Consider the following 25,923-nt stretch of genomic DNA (forward strand, 5'->3'; position numbering starts at 1 on the left):
AGAGATTGGTCTATAATTATTAGCCACAAGTTTATCTCCTTTCTTATGCAGGGGAATTACCTTTGCAATCTTCCATCTGGATGGAAATATCCCTTCGTTAATCGATTTGTTAATTAAATAGGTGACAGGTTTAACAATTTCTAGTGCAAATGTTTTTAATAGGAAAGAATCAATCCCGTCTACTCCAATTGATTTCTTGTTCTTAAGACCATTGATTTCCTTTAAGACTTCTGATTCAGTGACAATGGGAACAATAAAATTAATATTTGCTGTATTACATGATTCTAATCTATTTAATTCTTCAGAAGTCATACACTCATACTTTCCAGAAATATCACTGTTCAGTTGGTTACCAACGTTTACAAAATGTTCATTAAAATCATTAGCCAATTCTTTACATTTATCTTCAAAAAATGGAAAATTAGTAACTGATTTAGAATTAGGTAGCAATGATTTCAACACTCTCCAAGATTTCGTTCTATCTTTGCAGGAACTTAATTTATCAATGTAATATTTCTTTTTTGCTCGTCTTAATTCAAATGTCACTCGATTTCTTAACTGTCTGTACTGTGTCCAAAAAAGAGCACTTTGTCTTTTTTTAGCTTTTACTTTCATTTTATTACGTTCCTTCATGAGCTTGAAAATAGATTCATTCAACCAAGGCGAGTGTTTTTTGCGAACTCGTTTCTTTTTCGTCGGCATGTATTTAACAACTATGTCCAGAAAAAGCCTTTCCCATTTATCAACGGCTTTGTCAAGGTCATTAACTCCCTCGATTTCAGCCCAATCTTGTTCTCGAAGTTCAGCTTTCATTTTGTCAAAATCTACTTGATGTGATTTTCTAAAGGTTACGTAGTTAATGAATGGATCATTATTGGTGTGAGCTTTCCAGATTAAGTAGCTCATTGAATGGTCACTTAGTCCATTATGGAGGACTCCGAATGAATTAACTTTTTCTGGACTAGTTGTCAACACATGATCGATCAAAGAAGAACATTCATGGGTAACTCTAGTATATTCCGTTCTATTAACTTGACACATTCCATATATATCATTAATATCAGAATATTTGCGAGTATCTCCATTAGTTTGATGTTTCATGATATCATAATTTACATCACCCATTAATATCATTGGAACGTTGAATCCCCCTAAATGGATTAATAAATCTTCATAGGAATGAAGTACATTTGTTTTATTTGGCGGTCTATACCAATTTATAAAAATGACAGGTTTGGAATATTTGATGCGAATAAGAATACAGATAATTTCTAAATTTTCAGCTGAACTAGGTATACACAGCTTTTCAAATATAATATTTTCATGTATATAAATGCCAACCCCGCCTCCATTTCTGTTTCTATCCTTCCTTACAATATTGTAATTTGGTATGTATACTTCACTATCTTTAATCGAGTCATCAAGCCTGGTTTCATTGAGAGCCAGAATATCAATATCGTTCCTACATAATATATCACCAATTTCATCGAAGTTCTTTAATAAACTAACCACATTTAATTGAAGAAATTTCAAACCCCTTCCATGTAATTCCCTGAAAGTATTACCAGAATCACTATGCTTATTAGCACAAGAAATATTGATACTTTGTTCTTTACTGTTTTGCTCATTATTTGGGTTGACATGAGTCTCACCCAGCTGATGAAAAGGCAAATGTTCAAATACACAGCGTGGACAAATCCAGTTTATGAAGTGTTCAAATGGATCATTGTATGATTTCTGAGGCACATGGGCACATGAAATATGTATCCATTTACAACATTGTGTACATAGCAGACCTTTATGATTTACTTTCACGGATTTTTGGCATATCCCACAAAGATGATCCCTTCCCATTAACAAAAAACAAAACAAAACAAAACAAGTAGAAGCTAAAAAGCAAGATGCACTCCAATTTAAAAAGTGCAATGTTACAATCGCGATATATATAGCAACTGGGTTTTTGTATAACTGTTCAAATATTTTCCAAGTAAAGCAAACGCAAAAATGGGGGTATGGAATTTAAAATGAGATGTGAAAAGTCAAGTTTGAAATATTAAGATAGAGAGGTATATCGCAGACCTCCCAGGGGAGATAATAAAAACATATAACATATCGTTCATTTCAGTTTTCGTGCTTCGTCAACAGAGCTGATAACTTTTCTGATGGATTTTCCGTTTGTTGCTGGTAAAGCTACAAGGATACGTCCATCTTGTGACCATGCTGCAGATACCTTTGGTGACATTCGTGCTTCTTTCAGTATCTCGTAGTTTGATGAGGTTAAGTCTTCCGCAATGGATATACCGGAGTTTTTCAGTCGGCGCCTCACAGCTATTATGGATTGTCTCGCTCGGTAGGTCGCAAATTTCACGATGATTGGGCGATGACGTGCGTTTTTTCGTTTGGCTTCTGACGTGATCGTGGCCCACGATGTCGGTGTTGAAGTCGACTGTGAAGATGCTTGTCTAATTTGTCTATCCGGCGTTGAATTTGCCGTAGACTGCGACGTTCCACTCGCTGGTTCTCTCTTCTGGATCGGTCCGACGCGGTGGCTGCGGTAGATGTCGTCGATGCGCAGGTCAATGCCGAGCTTTTCTTTGGCAACTTGAAGCATGATCTCATCCGTGTTTTCACCTTTGACTTCGGGTATTCCAAATACTCTTACACAATTCCTCCTCGAGTACTGTTCAGCATCCTTTGCTTTATTTTGAAGTCGAGTCATCGATTCCTCTTGACTTTCAAGACGTTTCACAAGATTTGCAATTTTTGTATCTTTGTTTCCATTTTCGATCTCAAGTGCAGTAATTTTGGAATCGTTTGCCTCCGCTAGTGTAGACACTCTGTAGAGTTCTTTCTTGAGTTCTTGAAGTTCTTCTCTGATTGCTTTTCTCACTGCTTTCTTTATCGTTTCCAAAAGCACCTTATTGTCGTTGGGATAACATATACTTAAACATGGACAAGATGTTTCACTTGCCGGTTGTGATTGCCGCGTTTGTCTTGAGCCAGCATTTCTCGTCACTTTCTTTTCAGAGGTGCCACGATCTTGCCCTTCCATTCAGAAAGTTTGGCAGAGGGGTGCAGCAAACAATAGACAGGTACGGGCTTTTGTTCCAGTACACGAAGAGTTGACCAATCGATTAATCCGTCATGGGCTGAGAGGCACAGTGGTTAAAGATTTCGATGAACGGTTTGAGAGCAATATTCAGCCCGTTATTGCCCGGTTTGAGTGAAGGGCATCACCGTGTAGTGGTTTCCAGATGGCTGGTGCCAAATTGGGTCAGCTTTTCAATAAGTAAAGTCAGCAAACTTATATACGAGAAACTTACATTTCACTCCTGGGGGTCCACATTACACAGCTAATCCGAAACTGTTCACATATTCACGATGATTTTGAAAATAATGTGCAAAAAGTTCACAATTCCGATGAGGTTTATGTGTATAGCGGTGCACAGCCGGTCGTGATGTTCACTTTGTATGAAATCAGGACTTGCGTTTTATTTCTTTAAGTTGCATTCAAACATACCCTTTTCTGTGATGTGTAAATTACAAAATAAAATGTCAGTGGGATGTTAGTCATGATACTGTCGTGTATCTTTGCACATTATTTGTTAACAACTTTTCTTTTTTTTTTCTTTTTCTAGACATTAATGAATGTGCAGGTGACCCATGTGCCAATGGTGGAATCTGTATTGATAAACTCGCTGCCTATGAATGTAATTGTACTGTAGGATGGGAAGGCGAAAACTGTGAAATAGGTAAGTCACAACCAAAACTTTACTTCTGTTCATGCTAAATGTTGACCTTAATATCCATGCACAAGGTTCTTTTCCCGCTCGTAGGGGCCATTCATGGAAATTTTTAGTAGCCTCTTGTTTTGATATCATTTATGTCTTGTTTGTAAGGCATCTGAATTATTTTATAATCGGTTGAAGTGCTACTTGGACATGAGGAAACTGGCTGATGAACTATTGGTTGTGAACAGCTCCATTTTATTGACTGTATTTCATGAGGACATTGATTTCCTTTTCTTTATATCATCAATGAAAATTTAAGTATGTTATTGATTATATATTGATGTTTTTTAAGCTCTGTTCTTAACAGTTCATCTAGTTTCCTGAAAAGATATCAATCATGTAATCATTCAGTTCCATTTCACTTACTGTTTTCCTAAATATATAAAAACTTTTTATAAATTTGTAATTTTCTTACGATACATTGTTGCAACGATAATGCAATATGACATTTCTTTTACAGCAATGATTTGTTGAAATAGATGTACTTATTTATTGTTGATTAATTCAATATTTCATTCCTTCATCCATTCTGTAATTCATTCCTTCATCACTTCTGTAATCATTCTTTCTTTCATTCATTCATTCATTTATTCATTCATGCATTCATTCATTCATTCATTCACTTTTTCATACATTGATTCATTCTTAAATTGATTGATTCATTCTTTCATTATTGACAGATATTAACGAGTGTGCCAGCATTCCATGCTTGAATGGAGGTACTTGCTTTGAATTTATTGGATTCTATCGGTGTTCATGCCCATCTATTTACTCCGGAGATAGATGTGAAATAGGCAAGTACCTTACTCTTTTTTGCTGCCCATTGATGTTATCTCTTAATTTAAAAACATTTTATTTTCATAAAGATTACAAGTAAATATACTTTCTAGTTCCAAAATTTACCATTACAGTGTTTACATGCTGCATCGGCTCGTGATTCAGAACTGCGAATCAGCTTTTTTTCCCCCAACATTTACCATCACCCCATTCTAGACCCTGTAAACAAACCACTGAGTCTACTAGATACGCATACAATTTCAATTCAATAACTCATAGAATTCACTTCGAATGAAACGCCTGATATATTTGTTTTATATCCTACTTTTAATAATTTATAACTAAAATCTATGCGTTGAGCATGCAAAGTCCTGATGTTTCTTGCGTTGAATTACCTACTTTTCTCCGAGCCACCGCGCTCAGCGGAACGCAGATTAGTGCCTAGCTGCGCCGACGCATCGCGCTGGACTTGCCCCGGAGAGAGAGCGCGCTAGCCGGCGCGCCGAGATATCCAGTTTTGTGAAATAATGACGTCAGAATATTGGTATATCCAAAAATATATCGAGGTCTGACGTCACGCAACATCATAGTTGAAATATATTCGGTCACATGATGCTACTTGAACCAATCACTATACAGGATTTACTCTATGTAGGATATAATCATAATTATACTCCATTTGGACAGTTCACGGTAAATGCACCCCCATTGGTCGTTATCATGAGTGACCTAGATAGCATGCTCTGCAAGTGAGAATGGAAAAATTAAAGAAATATTTCATGGAATGATGAATTAAGGAAAGAATACATGTAAGGGTTAATCAGTAGAACTCTCAGGGTGTTGAGTACTGTACTATATAATGGGAATAAGAGAAATTACCAATATGGGTGGAAACGATTCCTGTCTTGATATTTTGCATTCTTTGTTTTAAACTGACTCCTGTCTGCAGATACATCGCCCTGTGCAGAAGACCCTTGCATGAATGGTGGAACGTGTGTTGGGTTGAGTACGGCAGTCTACAAGTGCAACTGCATTGCTGGTTATGTAGGAGAAAACTGTGAAGTGGGTAAGTGAAATATGCATTGGCGCTTTTATCATATAGTGTAAATTATGATTACAATGACACAACAATACAACTACTACACCAAATAGTACTTTTCGTACAATAAATACTGCCACTGCAACAAACAAAACTGCTACTACTGTTACTCATTCTACTTCTACTACTGCTACTATTATACTGCTACTACTACTACTCCCACTCCTACATCCACTATACCTTTGTCACAAAGAAGCTTATTAACACCTTTTTATTGTCACAAAATTTTGGCTATAATTAGCTGTTTACAGTTAGAAAGCTCTTCATTGTGTAGGGTAATTAACACCTATTGCCCCAACACAATAGAGGCCAGAACTGTCCATCTCCTGTTAGATTTCTTTAGGTCATGCGCAGCCAACCGTGACCCCTGACATGATTATATCATGTGTAAATTACTATGACAAACGATGCCTACTTCACCTTCCCTTCCCTGTGGGCATTCGACTGAGACGTCTCTGTGGTTCACTCTGTTTTTTTTTAGTAATCATTTTTCCTGATGAAAGTATTTTCAATTAACTACCGTAATCTAAATTGACATAACGGATCAGTGCCCACCTATTGTTCCCGCGTTCGTGCATACGGTCCTGGGGATTGGTATAAATTAACTACCGTATCAGATAATTTTTGTCACTTGATAAAGAGTTGCAGCGGCACTAGAAAGCTTGTGAACTTGTAAACTAGTGAACACTTTTTGCGAGAGTGATCACGAATTTCCTAGAAAGCTAGTGAACACTTTTTTGCGAGAGTGATCACGAATTTCCTTGTTGACCATAGTAGATTGCGAGACAAATGAATACCCTCTAGCGATTAAATTGATATTGTTTGGTAGATATTAAAACTCCTCTTGAGGCATGATAATTGCTGATATATTTATTTTCTTTTTATTTTCAGATGTGAATGAATGTTTCAGTGACCCTTGCCTAAATGGGGGTACTTGCAATGATCTGGTTGACATGTATCAGTGTGAGTGTGTCATCGGATTCGCTGGCGTCAACTGTGAAGAAGGTCTGTAATATACCCTATCGAGCTCTTACTTTCATTTTCATTCACTTTTGATTTACAAATCTCTTGGAAAGAATGTCACAGTGCATGAAAATTGTTCCTTGGCCATCTTTTGGTCTACAGCCCCACATCTCTACAAGACAAACACAATAATATTAGGCAAGCTGCCCGCTGATGATCCATGCTAGGTGCCAAGCAACTCCCGAACCAAATGTAAAAGCAGATTACACACGATCGTGTTATGGATGTTAATGTTATAGATGTTAAACTCATTTTTTTTTCTATTCAGGCAAAAGCATCACTGTCCACCATTCATGGATGCAGTGTAATGGTGATCCATTGATTGTATTGTCCTGACATTGTATCACAGAAACCTTGTAAAGATCACAAGGCCACTGGCCACAAGATGATTGAGATCATGACTTTTTTTAGAGTGACCCTCTGTTCCAATATGTCGTATATTCTATTAAACTCTGATTTTGTATCATTGCTTTTAATTGTAATACCCGTGCCAAACGAATTTTGAAAGGGTTATATAGGATAAAGTCCAGAGTTTTCCACAATGCAGAAATCAGAAGAAAAAAATTCACAGTATTGGGAAGAGCACAGAAATTTGAAATAAAAAACAGATTATAATCAATTTGGATTAAACAATTATCGTATGTCTTCAGAATAGTCAAAGCAGAAGAGTTTTATGCAGAAGAATATACATTGCCACCATAATGAATGAAGCTACATTCAAATTCACTCCATGTACATTACTGAGTGAATCAAAACGTATATCAACTACTTTCAGATGATCGTCCCCAACTTGAGATCGTCCGAATCTGGAGCGATGCTATCACCGTCTACTGGACTGTGCTCATCGAGGTCGAGTGGTTCAGGTTTGAGTATCGGAAGGCTAACGGTTCAGAGTGGATCACGAGTGACCTTATGAGCGGAGAAAGACGTCTGTACAGTCTTATTGATCTTGAGAGTGAGACCATCTATGAACTGCAGCTTGTGATGAGGAGGGCTGTAGGGGGGAGCGTCGCTACCACTGTACCGATCACAGTTGTGACTTGTCAAAGAGGTTTCAGTGGAGAAAACTGTTCCCAAGGTAACTATGAAAAATTCTTATTTTTGCTTGAAAAGTGCAAGTTTGAAATGGGGAAATGATTCATGAGACTCAGGGTGAGTGGCCACTTACCTATCAAAACAAGATCTCAAAAGTTTAGAGAGAGAGCCAAATTAGATATTGGGTTCAATACGAAATGCTCTTTCCAAAATGCCCAGAAACAGGGGGCTATTTCATAGTGCAGTTCATAACAAATTTACACTTGACTGATGATCCTTTCTTGTGCTAATATAGATAAACCCTCATCAAATCTTCACAAATATCAAACTTGCATTCAGATGGTTGTTAACATTAAGAATTTTGATCTATGCAGATCAGATTTCAAATTACTTACAATCATCTGTGAAACACCACCCTAGAAGGATATAGCCACTGCCAGTATATATATTTTTTTTAATTGATACTGGTGATATACAGTGTTGGATTATATATATTCAATACTAATAACAGTAGATGTGAGCCCTGTTATTAGAAATAAATATATCTCTCTTGATTCCAGCTTCCATTGGTTTTCCTATAATAAAGTTTATAGGATACATGTGAAGTATGAACATGTCGGTTTGGGGAAAATAAGATAAAAAAGTGAAAAATTGTGAAGGGTATTGTAATTGTTTATGTATTATGCTCCTAATTGGTTAAACTTACACTATATGTATATGTGCATATAATGTTTGTATATATTTGTAACAATGCTTGAAAATCCAGATGCAACAGGCCTGCCATTCAACATACAAATCCAGACAGCTCGGACCAACTCTCTCACGGTGACTTGGGATGCAGACTTCACCCCTCCCACCAACAACCGCATCCAGCTCCAGTATCGACGCTATGGAACCACCACCTGGATACCCGGACCAAGGGTTGTCGATGTCTCCCAGGGGATAGCCGATATTCCTTCCCTGAGAGGAAACGAGTACTACGAGGTCAGGATCTATGTTGGAGATCTGGACATTCAGCTTTTTAATTACACCTTGGTTAACAGGTTCTATACGTGTGAGCCCAACCGGGTTGGACCAAACTGTGAAAACGGTGGGTAACTGTGTTTTCTCATTAGGTGTTTTCAAGTTCGGTGTTGGTTTTGATTTGATAAAGCCATACTTTGTGAGATTCATTCCAAAATCAGTTTATTTTAGAGTAATGCTGTGAAAAAGATAAAATTGACTAAACACCAGCACCACAATGTCATAACCAAACTTGAAATCATCCATTTTGTTGATCTATTTTACCAAAATTACATCCTCCAATTAGACTCCTTTGCACAATTATAGATGAACCGTAGGGGGGTACAGAAAACCTATGCGAAATCTCAAGTTGGTGAAGTAAGAGGAACAACCCAACTACATACAAACAAAATAATGACTCAAATCTATTGGATTTTTATAATAAACTCCAACCCTATATCCGACTAATTTCATAATTTTTTGTTAATTGTCACCCCTTCCTCTTGGTGATAAATTTTCTCTTTCCAATCACCTTCTGTCCATTACCTATAAATGTAGGTTTTTTCCAAGGATAGAATCATGCAGATTCATCACTTAGAAAAAAATCCCGTACAATTTTAGTCAAGTGATGTTTCATTATCTTCTACAGAATACAGGATATGTACTATTTGGGGAGATCCCCATTACATCACCTTTGATCAAGTCTCGTACAACTACCAGGGAGACTGCGAATACACCCTGGTAACCGATGACTGCATGGCCTCAGAGAACCCTGCCACCTTGCCGAGCTTCCATCTGTGGAGTGACAATGTGAAGCGTTTGCCCTCGGACAGGGTGGCTTTCCTACGAGAGATCGGGTTGGAGCTGGATGGGACGTTGTTTACTGTCGAGAGAGACCATGTCCTCAGGATTGATGGAATCAACGTGACGCCCCCTCTGAGGTCTGGACAGGTGTTTATTTTCTACACTGGATCACATACAGTAAGTTTCTTTTGAAGACCTTTGTTTACTTTAGTCCCATGTTATCATATCTACGTTTCTCATTAAAATGGGATTTCAATATGTTGGAGTGAATATTGATGATGTATAAAAATGTTACAAGCTTTAACCCATTAGAGACTGAGCTAGTATATATTGTTGCTGAGCTGTTACCAACCTTGTATCTCAAATATTAAGAATGTTGAGGGCAGCTGTATTATATAAATATGGATATAGTAGCAACATCAATTACCTAATACCTGTAGATAATTCTTTATAAGCCAAAGAACAATGCAACTAATGTCATAACTCTAGCCGTCCTGTTTACATCTTCATGTATAGGGTTTTAAACATCTCTATTATGGTATTTGGGCTAAGATCTATAAAAAGAAGCTATGTCACGAGGCTTCCTTTATATAAGGTAAACCTATAATGCACTGCCAATATCTCTGTATATTTCAATAAAAAACAACAGTGTGAGCTATATCAATCATACTTTATAAGGGCATGCATGTTTTAATCTTCATCATTTTACACTTATTTCACTGACCTGTGGTCTGTCTTACTTGCAATAGATTCAAATCAAACTCAAACCAACATCGATCTATAATTGTGTAGATTGTGTATAATTGTGTATTTCATTATATGAAATATGAAATTTTCTAATTTTCTCCTCATTGTCAAGTGATACAACGATTAATTCCTCCCTGAACATGTGGAATTAGCATTGTTTAATACTATACGGTTCAGTCAAGTTGGTTGTTTTTGTCAAATCTATAAAAAATGAAATATTGTATAATTCAAACAATACAAAACAAAAGAAATAGTGAGTGATGGACATCATCGACTGACTCACCTGGTTGTGCTTATCACTTTTTTGTGAAAAATAAGCGAAACTTTAAAATGTCATAACTTTCTTATTTTACATACGATTTTGATGAAATTTTCAGCACTATGCTCATTTGATTTTTCTCTATTTATTCAAGTCAGCATTGTCCTGGGGTGGACTTGACCTTTAAATGATATAAATTTCAGATCAGAGTTGCACTTTGAATCTATTGTAACCCTTCTTAAGGCGGCGTCCTGTGCTTCATTGCATCTTATTCAATGAAAAATAAGTTTGACATTTTTTTTCTTTGAAAGATCATTGCAACTGACTTTGGCCTACGCGTAAAATACGATGGAGAGTTTAGAGCTGAAATCACACTTCCAGATACATACAAGAACATCACTTGCGGTCTGTGTGGTACATATGATGGCCTTCAGGATAATGAGTATACTAAGGAAAATGGTCTAGTGGTAAGTACTTTACGAATATAACTTCTTTACCTTCAGTAAGCTAAATTGATTTTGTTAGTTGATGTTCCTGATGAATTAAGTTGCTATATTCAGTTGCTCCAACCATTTAATTACAATATCAGGGGGGCCTACATTATACAAGCTCTGCTTTTCAGTTGGTCCTCCCTCCCTTTCAATTATTTATATTTTAATTTGATAATTGTCTATTGTAATGTTATAATGTTATCAATTTTTGTATATACTTCAAATGTGATTATATGATACTATGTCAATTGTATCATAATTGTAAATATGAAATTGAAATTGAAAGTGGAAAATAAAACATTTGAATTGAATTGAATTCAAACCCGCTAAAGAGAATACTTTTATCTGTTTGAGGCCTGCCTATAGTGTCGATAAAGATTAAATAGGCTGATTTGTATTTGACTCTTGTTCTGAAAATGCATGGAGCATTATTTTATAAATCACTGAATTGAACCAATTTCACAATCCTCATGTTTCTTTGGTATATATATATTGTTGTTTCTATGTATATGTTTGTTTCTTACTTTTTATTTTGTATCTTGCATTTATTTGTTCATATGTAAGTTTTTATTTCGGAGAATAAATAAATACAAATACAAATCTATTAAGATTTCACACTCCTTCTCAATGACCTCTCAATGATTGCCATCATTTGTCTTCATAAAGTCTTTTTGAAAACTTTTCTTAAAGATTTAATCATAAAAAGTCATATGTAGATATTGCACTATCCAATTCTGTGCTTGAGAAAATTACTCATCCCAGATGTTTTTCATAAAGCTGTTCATAATGTTACACATGGCTCTATGCACAGCAGGAAGGCTTAGGCGCAAAGTCAGCTACATGCGGATATATCATTTAGCACAAAAAAGGGTTACAAGTTGTGCGTTAAGTCATTCACAACTTGCAGTTTTATGAAATGGTTCGGCCCCAAGCCAGAGCCTACATTGCTGTACTTTTCACATTTCGAAAAAAAAAAAAAAAACTAAACTAAAATATCAGATTTGAGATCTTTTCACAACATGTGTTTTATGATAGTTTTTCAATACTCTGAAAATTATTTATTTCGAGACTAACAAAATTATATTCAACTTAATAGGTGTTTTCAGTTTCTGTTATATGTATAAGGGGAGGATCATCACGAGTTTGAATTACTTTTCAAAGGAATGCATACTGTATATCACTTTCTGTAGGTGACATCTGCCCGTGAGTTTGCCAATAGTTGGACTCGATCTGATTGTGATATTCCATTACAAGATGATACTCCGTGCTTGGATGATGGAACAAGGACTCAGGCACAGGAACTCTGTGACATTCTTATTGATGAAAGTGGTGAGTTGTAAATAAAAACAGCAAGATTTTCATCCTTTATTGAATTGATTAAACTCATAATTGTAAGTCCAGGGCCCCATCTCACAAAGAGTTACAATTGATCAAATCATTCTCAACTGTATGGATATCCATCCATACCATAATATTTTTTTCTACAGGAAATTTGCACAATCTCCTTAGTAAACACCGACACTGAATTTTCTAGATAATGATGAATGTATGGATATGCATCATATCAAGAAAGTAATTTGAACAAACATACATGTCGGTTAGATGCTGGCGGTCCATATATAATTGTGGTTGATTGGATCAATCGTAACTCTTTGTAAGACAGGGCCCAGACTTTAAAGGGATGAATTGACTTTACAAAACAAAAAAAAAAGGAAATTTACTACATTGTATAACTATATGTACCAACAGAAGGATGACTGAAGAGAAGTACTGGCCCATATCATCATCTTGAGTTCATCTTTGTATTGATAGTAGGGATTAACTCCATGCTCAACATGCACTGACATAATCTTTCCTCCTGTCCCAGATTAATTTTAGGGTGCAACCTTATTATATGTGAGGGGGGCTGGTTTGCAACTCACAATAACTTTTAATTGGTTCATTGTAAATTAAAGCTTGATGTGTACACTGTACAATGTAATGCACACATCACTATTGTGTATGTGTGTACTTTACTTACAATAGACTTAATGCACTCCGTTTGTATTGTAATGAAATGATACATCAGTGGAAGGTGGCAGTCTCTAGTCAAAGAAAGTGATCAAAGAGCAAAGATATTTCCAGGATCTGACATACCACCTAGATTATTTGAAGATTAATTGATCGCATTGATTTGCCTTTTATTCTGCCCTTAAAGGTGTACTTGGTGATTGCTTCGGTGTCGTTGATCCAGCGATGTACTACGATGCCTGCGTGTACGATCTGTGTTTTACTCTCCCGGAGGATGATCTGCTCTGTGCTGACGTCGATTCCTATGCATCGGCCTGTAGGGAGGCTGGAGGAGTTCCCGGAAACTGGAGAGCAGAGCTTACTCAGTGTGGTATGTTGATGATAGGAATGATACAGGTTTACACAATGCTGTCTATTTAGAAATGTTCTACTCTGAGACAAAGTGGGTCACTTGAGGCTTGTACACTCCTTGTAGGTTTGTATGCTGAGGTCAACAATCATGTTCTAATTAGATAATAGTAATAATATTTAGTTTTTATATAGCACTTTTCCCATATACAGCTCAAAGTGCTTTCCAGCATATTATTACCCCATTTATTGGATTCATTCAATCGCGCACGAAAGTGCACAATTTCCTCTCCCTTGGGAGCATTTCTTGCATTCGTTGCAGCCTCATAATGGCGCTGGCAAATTCAAACATACAATAACTTTCACATCCTACCAAATACCCAATTAACACCTGGGTGGAGAGTGGCAAATGCAGATCAACCTCATGCCAAGGGACGCTTGCGCCGGATGGGACTCAAACAAAAGATAAAGATATCCACATTCTCCCATTTCTTTTTCCCCCTCCTTTTTTTTTTACAGAGGTGACTTGTCCTGTCAACTCAACTTTCCAGACTTGTGCCAGTGGCTGTCAACCTGCCTGTTATGACATGAACCTTCAGGCTAACTGCCCGGTGTCCTGTGTCGAGGCATGTGTTTGTGACGAGGGTCTGGTCTTGGATGGTGATAAGTGTGTTGACCCTCAAAACTGCGGTTGTTTGGGGCCACTTGGTGAATACCGCTCTGTAAGTAGACAAGTAGATAATCATCTTGGGTTAATAAATGTAGGCCGTCTCGTGAAAAAAATGATATATGCACCCTCAATGGTTAAAAAAGAGAAGCCTGCAAATTTCAATATTTAGTTTTCTATGAAACTTAAAAATGAAAATAACAATTGAATCTACAATTTTTCACTATTGTTTAACTGCAGCCCATTTATACTATTTGATTTAGTGTAAAATCAATAACTCAAGACAGGGTTTTTCCTACAGAGCACCTTACCAAAAGGCAACGGCTTGTCTTCTAATCAGGAATCTTGCAAGTGTATTTTCATTGCTAATGCTCACATTTCAACTTATAAAAGACAATGCAGAGTTTGGGGATACCTGTTGTGAAAGGTTTGTGTCTTAAAGCAGGATTTTCCACTGAAAGACATGGCACAGACGTCTGATAAGTTGCCTAAAGATAAAACGGTTCAAAGTTTGAAGTTCACTCAAAGATATGGTGCACAAACTCTGCAAAATCTACTTTGACAACAAATATAGAAAAATAATTCTAAATATTTTTTGTCTGTGCTTAGCCTGGTGAAACGTGGACTTCTAATGACTGCAGTTTGAAATGTACCTGTTCCGGAGGGAGCGTACTTTGTTCCAGTGGACCTTGCGGAAATAACGAGGAGTGCACCATTAAGAGAGGGGTCAGAGACTGTTACTGTGTGGACGAATACTCTAGAGATGATAATCAAGAATGCGTGAGAGGTAAACAGAACGATTCCTCTTCTCCTTCTTATAGGTCGTTTCTAAATATGCCACCTTCCTCCATCTAACAGTTGTCAGATAGAGTTCGGCGGCCACTAGTTCGATCTCAACATGTCAGTATATGTAGCTATGTCTAAGAACCAGCTTAGGAACAAATAAAGAAAGTCAAATAAATGAATGCACTTCTTTCTTGGACCACATTTTAAGAAAACACTGTTTGTCATATACAATCTCAAATCAAAGCCTTAGCAGTTCTTGGAGACTTACATGTAAGTGGTGAATAAACAAAATTTATGCTGTTTTTATAGGTCTTACATGCATACACAGATATATCTCTCATTTTTACCATCTTTACCCCATTTTAGATCCAGGGCGTTGTGTTGTTCGCGGGGATCCCCATTACCGGACCTTCGACCGTCACCGCTACAACTTCCAAGGCGATTGCGAATACACTCTGATCAGACCTTGCAACAACAACAACAGCAGTCTTGAGGACTTCCATCTCTGGGGCAACAACCGAAAGAACAGTCCCTCTGATAGAGTGTCCTACTTGAGAGGCTTTACTCTGGAGTATAATGGGACGTTGTACAGGGTGGAGAGTGGGAATAAGGTGTTTTTCAACGGGAGGAGACTCTTGGGTTCTCTCTTCAGCTATGGCAATGATGTCAGGATACAGTGGGATAGTGAGTACCTGGTAAGTGTGTGTTTCGTTTGATGTTAGAGAAGGTAGGATAAAAGACATTCGCAAATTGAAGACACTTGCTCATAGTCATCCAATGGTAAACTATACCGACCATATTTCCAGGATATTAAAGCCTTTATAATTTGTGATATAGTGATAACAATGATTAAACTGGGGGAAAATTTGATTACAAGCATTGTGTGCCTGCACCATAATCAGGAATATATTGGTTTATTTGAATAGAAACATGTTTCTTATATTTTGAACAGTACTTGGTGACCTCTTTTGGATTGCAAGTTGTTTATGACGGCAAGCACACTGCAGATATAGACCTGAGCTATGATTACTGGACCAAGACATGCGGCCTATGCGGTACCTTTGATGGCGATGATGGAAACGAATACAGACGCCAAGATGGGTCGCAGGTAAGGAGGTTATTTTTTTTTTTAGTTTGATGCATTTGCAACAGAGTGACCAGATTTGTCATTTAGCGCTTAACTATGTATCACTAGCCCTAGAAATTATACAAAGTGCATGAAAAGGAAGAGCAGCTATTTTCAACATTCTGAGCCCATTTTCTTTGATTCATTGCTAAATGAATCTCTGAAAGATAGAAATTCTTTAAATCCTGAAAGGGATGGATTGACTTCGTCAAAAGAAGTAAAGTTTGATCATGATGGAATGAAAGGTATGCTATATCTTTCCTCGTGTGTTATCAACACTATCTGAAAAATTAAAGACCCAAATGAATGTCATTGACCATCTATAAAAGCACAAAACAATCAAGCTTCATCTAGCATGCTAGCACGAACACCCAGATCCTACAGCAGGTGCATGAGCCGGCACAGTCTGCATGTAACACTCAGAAATCATGCCTAGCAGAAGAATGTACGTTGAGTTTTCATTTGTGTCTTGGAAAAAGGTACTAAATGCCTTTATATTGGCAATGTGGTGAAAATAGAAATCACTGCTTTCCATGCAAATTGACAAATTTCTAACTTCTAAAGATATTTTCCATCAATCTCTCATCTATTTTCTTGATACACAAACCTTAAAAGGAAAATGCTTCAAAATGAAGCCTATGAGAATCATGAAATTTGTTTGTCAGCAGGTTAAGATTTTTATTATTTATTATTATTTTATTTTACATTTCAAAAACAAAGAGAATACAAATAAATTCAGAGAGAAGATCAATCACAATTTACACGATAGAGAAAATAAGACCTGGATGAGAGTTGGAGAGGCTGCCTGGGTATAGAAAAGGCTAACTTAATTACTAAATTTACACACTTGAATTTGTAGATTAGGGTATTCCTGAACATGTTGCTTATTGTTCTGATATGTTCAGATAACTGCATCAGTGACCTTCTCTCCTTACCACTCTCTCTTTCTCTCTTTCAATTTAGACACCATACTTGACGGTCTTTACCCAGGACTGGGTCGTTGACGCCGCAACCTGCAATGGGGAATCCCCTGAACCACCTGTGTGTGAAGGAGACACGTATGAGGATGCACTGGACCTCTGTTATATTTTCAGCTACATTGATAGTAAGTCTCGACCAACTCGGCCATCAACTTAGGCCACCATGTTTATAATTGTTTTATTCATTTTCATACAGCTGGCAAACGATGAAATACAAATTTCTTGTTCCAGTGTGTTAATAAGTAAGGGTGCTTGCATATAAATCTTGAATATTATTGAAATTAGGAGGTCAGACTGACTCCCCCCTTGTAGGTGAATTATTGAAATGATGAATTGGCTAAGTTGATCAACACTTGATTTTTTTTCCTTCTTAATTTACTTTCTTCTTGAATTGGGATATTTCTGAATAAAGAAATTTGACTCGTATACATGTACATGCAGCTCCCAATTTCTGAAATGTAGATGTTTCAAATGGAAGCACCTCTACATGTACATTTATTTTCACATAAAACAATGACACATTTTCCTCATTTACTAAGAAACCCATTCCACAGAGTTGCTTTCTTATGTCATGGGACAGCAGTATACTGTACATATATAGCTACTTGATGTGATGCAGGAAGAATTGCAGGAAGAGATTCAAGAATGAAGTCTATATTTTTTGGTTTACTCAAGCATTGGTTGTACATACTGTGCAATATCTGCTCAGATTTGCATCAGTCTAAAAAGAAATTGTCTTTAACAAAATCTTGTTTTTGGTCTGATTGTAGAGTTTCATTTTTCACAGTACATTATTAGTAAGTACAAAAGTTAGCCAAATTCATTTTGAATTTGAAGCCAAAATGACCATTTTGGCTAAGTACAAAGGACCTAACTTGCTTGACGATCTATTGTTGGGGTTTCTTGGATAACTCAAATAGTGTAGGTACCCATCGACTTGATTTATTTCTATGTATGTCAACAGGTCCTCTGTCCGAGTGCTTTGACTATGTATCACCTCGTGATATCTATGAGGACTGTGTCTATGACTCGTGTGCCCTCGGTCCTGACTTTGATATATGTGACTACATCCAGGAATATGCCTTGATCTGTATGGATGAAGGCATTGATCTTGGAGATTGGAGATCAGAGGTTCCAGAATGTGGTAAGTTCAGATTGAATTCAGAAGTTGTTGTGCTATTTCTACCCACATCTTTAAGAATGATCAACAATCAAGTCCATTCAATGTCCATTTCACATACTTTGGTACCTTTGTAAGCCGAATATGCAAAAAAATAATGTAGATTTATGGGCTATTTTGTTCTTTATGGGCCTTTTATGTTTGTGAAGTGTTAAGTAAGGTTTCATGACACTATCAGGAGATTTGTGAAATTTCATTGAATGTCACAAGATCACATTAAGTTCAATCCATATATAAAAACAGGTTCAAGGATGTAGCCAGTAGTGAGTGCTCATGCAAGTCATGTGATTATGTCTTAATGCTGTGCAATCTTCCAGCCATGCAGTTTTGGGTGCAGCACTGTGTATTATGGGTGCATCATGTATCCCTTACGTAAAAAATTAAGACACCATCTGAAATGCATTGTTTTTCTAAGGAAAGGTTATGGGAAGGATTTTGATGCATTTACGCAGGTAGTAGTTACGCCTGTGATGTCATAATAGAAATTAAATATAATTTCTTCATCTGTGCAAATTTGGAGGGATTCAAACTTTCCACTACAAATTTTAATATGTCATTGTATTCTGTCACCCCATGTCATGAATTAGATTATGCACACCTATGGTTTGTGATATTATAGGATATTTCATTGCAAATTGCACTCTATGATCTATGACTTTATTTTTAGGCACAATGCAATACACACAATATAGGAACATGAACCACTATTGATATCACTATTGATTTTGAATGTATTGTTTGTATTGTTTTTATTATTAGTGTTATTATTATCATTATAATTTGTAACCTACTTCTAGCTATAACCTGCACTGGAGGTAAAGTGTACCAGACCGGAGCGAGTGCGTGTCAACCGACCTGTGGGTTCCAGCCCTCTGGCCCCTGCACCCGCCCCTCCTACGACAGGTGCGTCTGTCCAGACGGCCTCGTGGAGGATGGAGACCGGTGTGTTGACCCTAACGAGTGCGGGTGTGATTTCTTCTACGGAGGAGAGAACATCCACATGGAGGTAAAAAGTGAACAATATTGAATATTTTTTTTAAAGTGTAATGTAGTTTGTAGTGTAATGAATAATAAATAAAATTGATTATACAATATGAAATTGATTATAAGTTGATTATAAATCGATAATGAGTTTTTGTGCGTTATTAGGAGTAGACTAATGGGGAGTCGAAAGAAACTTGTTCAATTGTAAAATCAAACACAATATCCAACCAGTCCTTGGACATCGCACACACGCACATTCAGCTGCAAGAATCGTAAGGAGGCAGATTATGCAGAAGAAGACCAAGAAGAAACTCCCTTACTCCAACTATACCATAGGAATAGAGCATAAACTTGTCAAGACATCCACCAGTTCTTCTCATAGCTACCAATTACGTAAGATTTTAAAAGAGTCCTTTTGAGGACTACCACATGATGATATACATCACACCCTTCTAATGTCTTCTTATCTTTCATGTTTTCATTCCTCATTGCATTCCGTCCAGTCTCGCTCTGAATGGATCAGTGATACCTGCGACCGCCGTTGTACCTGTACAGGAATCACCCTGACCTGTTCCGACATAGAGTGCGGAGAGTTTGAAGAATGCATCATCAAGGGCGGGGTCAGGGATTGCTACTGCTTTGACAGGTTCACCCGCAACGAGGACGATATATGCATCAGAGGTTTGTCTAAATGCTTGCTTGATTGTTATGAATCTAGCCTTTATGTATATTGCTCTCTTCTCTCGGAGCTGATCCCTCCACCTCTTTGGAAATCCCTGGTGAGTGTATCATAAAGCTGTTTGTAAGTTATGAGCAACTTTATGCACGACTGGTAATTCCTTCTTGTGGTAAATGGTACACACCATATTTTTTCAGTGGTATTGATGTAGTTCCTAAGAAAGGATCACCAGTTCTTTGTGAAGTCGCTTGTAACTTACCAACAGCTTTATAAAACACCTGCCTGGCCTGGAGTCCAAAAGGAATATACATGTACAGTATGTATTCACATATTCAGATTTCATGTGCAAAAATAATTTATCTAAGTAGGTATTCATTCTAATTGTAATATTATTGAATACAGAAGAAAAAGTGAACAAACAAAACATATTATATCAGGGAGGTCCCACAGATAGGAAAGGGGGTTGGATGGACCAGGGGCAGATCCAGGATTTTTCAAAGGGGGCGGGGCACATTTTCCCACGTACAATTTGACAAGCAAAAAGAAAAAGTCCCTCTTGTGTATGAATAACATAATAATTAAAAATATTTGCTGTGACTCTCAAAGGGGGGGGGGAGTGCATTTGTGTACGAAAAAGAGATTTGCTTTAAAATATATTGACTAGTACTCTAAAAAGGGGGGGGGGCATAGGCTGGAAATGCCCCCCCCCCCCCCCCTTGATATGCCACTGGGATGGACATTACATAGTTAATGGAATTGCCCACATGTAACTTTTATTTGTAGTACAAAGTATACATTTTCAGCTGAAAGGTTTCACAGGTCAACAGAAACATATCATCATGATTTATATCTCTCTGATTACAATACCTGTCTTCCAAATTTATCAATTTATTAAGTACGTGCACCCAACCTGAGTGCTTTTTACATTATTGTTCCTTTAATTTGCATAAAACTATTCCAAACACAGTCAAACTTTAATCAAAAACTTATTTAAAGAAAACTGTGCAATACTCTGCAAAGGATGCCAAATGACATTATAGAATACAGAATATGCACAAGAACAGAATATTGAATAAAAAGAAAGGAGTAGTATTCCTTAGAAAGAAATATAGAGGCCCGTATTCTGAAGTCGGGTTTAACTTAAACTCAGGTTTAAAGTTGTGGTTAAGTATGGATAGCTAATTGTTGCATAATTCACTAACAGTAGAAATATCATATTTCAGCTCATTTGGCTCTCAAATCACTCATAATTGTCTAAGAAGTATAAAAAGGTGATTGTCTTCACCATTGATGAATCAGGAAAGAGCACAGTAAACATAAGAAACATACAACTTAATAAAAATGTTGACACTTTTGGCTTCCCATAATTTTAGCACAGAGTTAGACCATGGTCTAAGTTAAACCTGACTTCAGAATACGGGCCAGAGAAAATAAGGAGATAAAACAAATTTCTTAATCTTTTGCATTGGTTTTTTTGTTGTTTATTTATATTTTTTTTTTTCAATTCAAACTGGTTATAAAGTCTTGAGTTCACTCATGGTTGATGACTTATAGAAAAAGATGACACCAGCAGAAATACATTGTAAAACATATTGGCCTGAATTCACTGAGGTGGTCTAGAATCTGTTGCTTCAAAGCTCAGTTTATGCCAATTTCATCCTTAATTATGCTTAATTCATTGCATACATTGAGAAAGCATGAGATTGACGAATGCACACTTTTGACACAGGATGCTTGATACTTGTCCCTTGGTACTAAAGTTACTGTATTAATGAGCCCTCTGTTGATGTAAATTAATTAACAAAAATTCAAAAGAGTGAGCTCATTAATGCTGCAAACTTAGTAACCTGAGTAACGAGCGTCAATGTATCGCGCTGTAATAAAAACGTGCATTCATCATTTCTCATATAATATACACTGAATTAAGCATAATCATTGCTAGAAATCTGCATAGACCATGGTTCGAACATCGGATTCAAAACCACCTTTGCAAATTTGGGCCACTGGGAAACCCTGATTCCTCTGTCTTCAATACAGCTCCCGGGGAATGCACCGTTTGGGGTGACCCTCACTACAGCACCTTCGACAACGGTAGGCACGACTTCCAGGGAGATTGTGAGTACACCCTGGTTAGACCGTGCACCGATCGTACCGATCTCGTCGACTTCCACCTCTGGGGGGATAACAAGAAGATCCAACCTTCACAGACGGTGTCGTACCTGAGGGAGATTGTGCTTGAGGTGAACGGCACCAGCATTGCAATCAGGCAGAACCGTGAGATCCTGGTGAACGGAGCCAGGAGGATGGCTCCCATTAGGATGAACAATGGCATCATGATACGTACTGAAGGTGCCTACTCGGTAAGAAACAGCACTTCGTCTGACTGTGTACATGGTACTGAGAGTAACTCTTTTTTTTATTTTAATTTACACTGGTAATGATGTACTCTGGTAATGAATGTAAATGACATGTATGAATTCAACCAGAGAAAAATCTTTCTTAGTGAACTACTTCCTCCCTTTTTGCCCAATATGCATGATACTTCGTTGACATATGTATGTCTCAGAGTGGAGAGTGGAAGACACGATTGTGTCAGACACTGTGTTCTTCACATGATAGACAGGGGGGGGTGGGGTGAATCACCTTTGGCAATTTGATTCAGTTCTATTCAATTCAATTCAATCCAATGCCTATATAGTAACAAATAAAGGTAAGCTGGCTCTTTCAATTGTACTAGAGTATTTTCTTTACTCTATTTTAGTAATGATATACCACACTATTGCCAACATGACTTTCTGATTGAAATATGTTTATCAAACCAGAATAATTTGTTTCATTCTAATTTACCATGGCTTTTTGTTAAAAAAACACCAAAGGATCCATAAATATGATCCATGTGTTATCATTATTATATACCAGTAGTAAGAGAATGAACTTGAAAAAGAAAATGTCACAACAATGAATTTAAATATTACTCAAAAAGACGAGTTGATTTACAAGGTGACTTCATTTATGTTGCGTTTAAACTTTAAGTGTTCATGTTTAGCATTTTTGTAATATTGATACTATTGAAAATTATCAATATTTAATTTAGCACAATATTAATCTGCAACAAAAAATAGCCTGTGTGGCTACATGTAAATAACACATTTACAGCTTTGATACTGCAATAAAGATGTCATAATTTATAGAAAATATAAAGTGAACAGTTTTCATAATCCCCATAGAATTGGATATGAATGCTGATAATTATTCAAATTGTATCTGTGATTTTTTTTTCTTTTCAGATCATTGAGACTAATTTTGGGTTGGAAGTGCGATATGACGGTGGAAGCACTGCCCATATTAAGATTTCATATGACTACTGGAATGCTACATGTGGACTTTGTGGTACCTTTGACGACGACAGCACCAATGAATTCAGGTTACCAGACGGCAGTGTGGTGAGTAGTATTTCCATTCATATACTCTAATAAGTAGCCTTAGGATTGTGACGCAGAATATTGGTAGTAGTGATCTTTTGTTGATTATGATAAGATTTAACGTTAACATAGCACTTAATATACATTATTACTATCTATAGCACTTAATATACATTATTACTATCTATAGCACCTAATATACATTATTACTATCTATAGCACTTAATATGCATTATTACTTTCGGGTTGTGTGGTCCAGTGGTTAGAGCATTGGACTCATAATCGCAAGGTTGTGAGTTTGAATCCCCACTCTGCCATAGTCTCCACTTTGATAAAAAGACCTGAGAGTAATATCTGTCGTCTATAACGCCAGTCACTATGACTTATTAACCTAGACGTAAAGTGTTTCCGAGGTTTTTGGTTATATACCAGCTTGGCGTTTACCAGCAATAAGCTGTTCTGCTGAATTCCTATGGGAGTTACCATTATGGTTATAATATCTTAAATAAAGATAAAATAACCATAGTGCTACATAAAAAGATAGTGTCTTGCATCGTGTTTGCAAACTTACTTTATATTTTCTATGGATGGTGTATAAGGGAACAGCACCCAAAACTAGTACTATTAAATTTATAACAGAGTTCAAAATTATAATTGATTTTACTAATAAAGAATACCTACTTTCTTACCATAAGGGTACTTTTTGAGAAGGTTCCATAATATAATATTCACTGTAAATGTATGTTGGTGAGATGGATCTTTCTTATTTTTTTAATCCCACACAGACATCATCTGAAAATGTCTTTGGTAATAGTTGGGTGTTAGATGCCTATGAGTGTGACCCCGATTTAGAGAGACCAGTCGACAGGTGTAAGGAGGATTCTGCTATCAAAGATCTGGTGGAAGATATCTGCTATATCTTTATCAATCCAGAAGGTGAGATGAGATGATGTGTTGCAATGCAGTTATTTTTGAAGTTGATAAGTACATAATCCTGCTACATGGTGATTCCAATTATAGATTCAAACAAATAATGCACAGCTCAGGAAGGATCAGAATGACTTGTTTTTAATGGGAAATAGCTTGATCAGTCCTGTATGATGTAGTGATATTTTATAGACGCTAATCAGAGGCATTTGCTTTTTATAGGATATATAATCTATAAAGATATTGTGATATGTTAATTCTCATGGATGTTATTGAAATTGCCTTAGTTTCACAATTTTTGTATATTACCAAAGTATATGTACATGTAGCAGCAGAAGTAAGTCAAGAGGAAGATGATGTAGGTCAATGATTCACAATAAACAAAGCTAACATCTTCTTTTCAGTGCCAAAGTTGCCTGATACCGTATTCATTTGCTCCATTCTTCGATAGTTATCAACAATTTATGAAATATTACTGGCTAAATTCTTAAAATGTCTGTCTTGTCTGGATAGAAGTCCTGGCATACATGTTCACCATTCCAAATAGGTGTGATAAGAAATGCTGCATGAATACTTTGTGTTTTATCAGGACCCCTTGGTGACTGTCTTGACTTTGTGAACGAGGATGATTACTACGATGCCTGTATCTTTGATCTCTGCTACACCGATCCTGGTAACGACATCATCTGCGGGGCCTTGCAGGAGTACGTTCAGCAATGCAGGGATGCCAACGGCATCATCGGAAACTGGAGAGAGAGTGTGCTACAGTGTCGTAAGTCTGACATTTCTTTGTTTTAATTATGAGTGTAGGTCGGACATCACATCCCCTAACTAAGGAGCCATCCTGCTCACTCTCTCCTCGCTAATCCTCCCTTTTTTACATAAATAGAAGACAAGGGGAATGTGGAATGGCCTCTATGAAAGGTGCTGAGTGGGATTCCATCTAAATCTCATGGCATAGACTTCTTTTGTGATGCCTTCTACCCATGTAATAATGATAGTAATACTTATTTTGTCTTTATTTTATGAGAGTACTTTATGTTTGGTATGTGTACACATATAAAAAAAAACCTTGGAATACATGGTGCTATGCAAAGTAACTTGCATGGCATATCAATATGAATAAATTCTCTGTCTTGATGATGAATCACAGCATTTGAGTGTCCCACCGGCAAGACCTACCAGCCCTGTGGAAGTGCCTGCCAGCCAAGCTGCGCCTTACCCGAGGCAGACCTGAACTGCACCCTTCCCTGCCAAGAGACCTGTAGCTGCCCAGAGGGACAGCTAGACGATGGAGGGCGATGCGTGGAACCTGAGAATTGTGGATGCACCCTTCCTGATGGCAGTTACATATCGGTGAGTTGTTACATCTTTTGGAATGGAGAGTATATGTAATCTACATGTATCTAAATTAATAGAATTTGTGCTTTGGTCAGATAAAGAGAAGAACCTATTTTTATGACATTTATTATAACAGTGGAATGGTGCAATTTGATTGGCTGAGAGCAAAATGTGTCTCATTATTCTTGCATTTTTTAAAATTCATGAGGAGTTTGATAAAAAAGGAACCTGACAAATATCTCAAGAATACATGTAGTTATGCTGTTATGTCCAAGTGCACATATTATACAAAGAGGTAATCAGAGAGATTGTTTTTGAAAGATGGAACAGAAGGATAACAATGGATGTTATGGGGAGAATAATCTCCACATTAGATTCCATTCAAGTCCATATGTTAAATCTTTAAAGAAAATATGATAATAATATAATGATAATAATAATAAGA

General features: G+C 36.9%; 1 protein-coding gene across 1 annotated transcript in view; it reads left to right on the forward strand.

Annotated features, from left to right (window-relative positions):
* The first annotated feature begins 3,254 nt into the window (after window positions 1-3,254).
* The window catches only part of LOC129281293 (uncharacterized), a 161,986-nt gene continuing 139,317 nt past the window's right edge, over window positions 3,255-25,923 (forward strand). Inside the window, exons 1-24 of the mRNA XM_064095604.1 lie at window positions 3,255-3,273; window positions 3,639-3,752; window positions 4,472-4,510; window positions 5,518-5,634; window positions 6,559-6,672; window positions 7,466-7,768; window positions 8,492-8,815; window positions 9,377-9,708; window positions 10,849-11,004; window positions 12,219-12,357; window positions 13,226-13,408; window positions 13,906-14,108; window positions 14,663-14,840; window positions 15,206-15,534; window positions 15,792-15,947; window positions 16,929-17,070; window positions 17,910-18,089; window positions 18,923-19,131; window positions 19,613-19,790; window positions 21,826-22,148; window positions 23,076-23,231; window positions 23,996-24,146; window positions 24,727-24,909; window positions 25,291-25,493. Of these exons, the coding sequence (XP_063951674.1) occupies window positions 3,255-3,273; window positions 3,639-3,752; window positions 4,472-4,510; window positions 5,518-5,634; window positions 6,559-6,672; window positions 7,466-7,768; window positions 8,492-8,815; window positions 9,377-9,708; window positions 10,849-11,004; window positions 12,219-12,357; window positions 13,226-13,408; window positions 13,906-14,108; window positions 14,663-14,840; window positions 15,206-15,534; window positions 15,792-15,947; window positions 16,929-17,070; window positions 17,910-18,089; window positions 18,923-19,131; window positions 19,613-19,790; window positions 21,826-22,148; window positions 23,076-23,231; window positions 23,996-24,146; window positions 24,727-24,909; window positions 25,291-25,493 (4,431 nt within the window). The remainder of the gene's footprint in view (window positions 3,274-3,638; window positions 3,753-4,471; window positions 4,511-5,517; window positions 5,635-6,558; window positions 6,673-7,465; window positions 7,769-8,491; window positions 8,816-9,376; window positions 9,709-10,848; window positions 11,005-12,218; window positions 12,358-13,225; window positions 13,409-13,905; window positions 14,109-14,662; window positions 14,841-15,205; window positions 15,535-15,791; window positions 15,948-16,928; window positions 17,071-17,909; window positions 18,090-18,922; window positions 19,132-19,612; window positions 19,791-21,825; window positions 22,149-23,075; window positions 23,232-23,995; window positions 24,147-24,726; window positions 24,910-25,290; window positions 25,494-25,923) is intronic.

The sequence above is a fragment of the Lytechinus pictus genome, chromosome 2 (genome assembly GCF_037042905.1).
Source record: "Lytechinus pictus isolate F3 Inbred chromosome 2, Lp3.0, whole genome shotgun sequence".
Taxonomy (NCBI): Eukaryota; Metazoa; Echinodermata; class Echinoidea; order Temnopleuroida; family Toxopneustidae; genus Lytechinus; species Lytechinus pictus.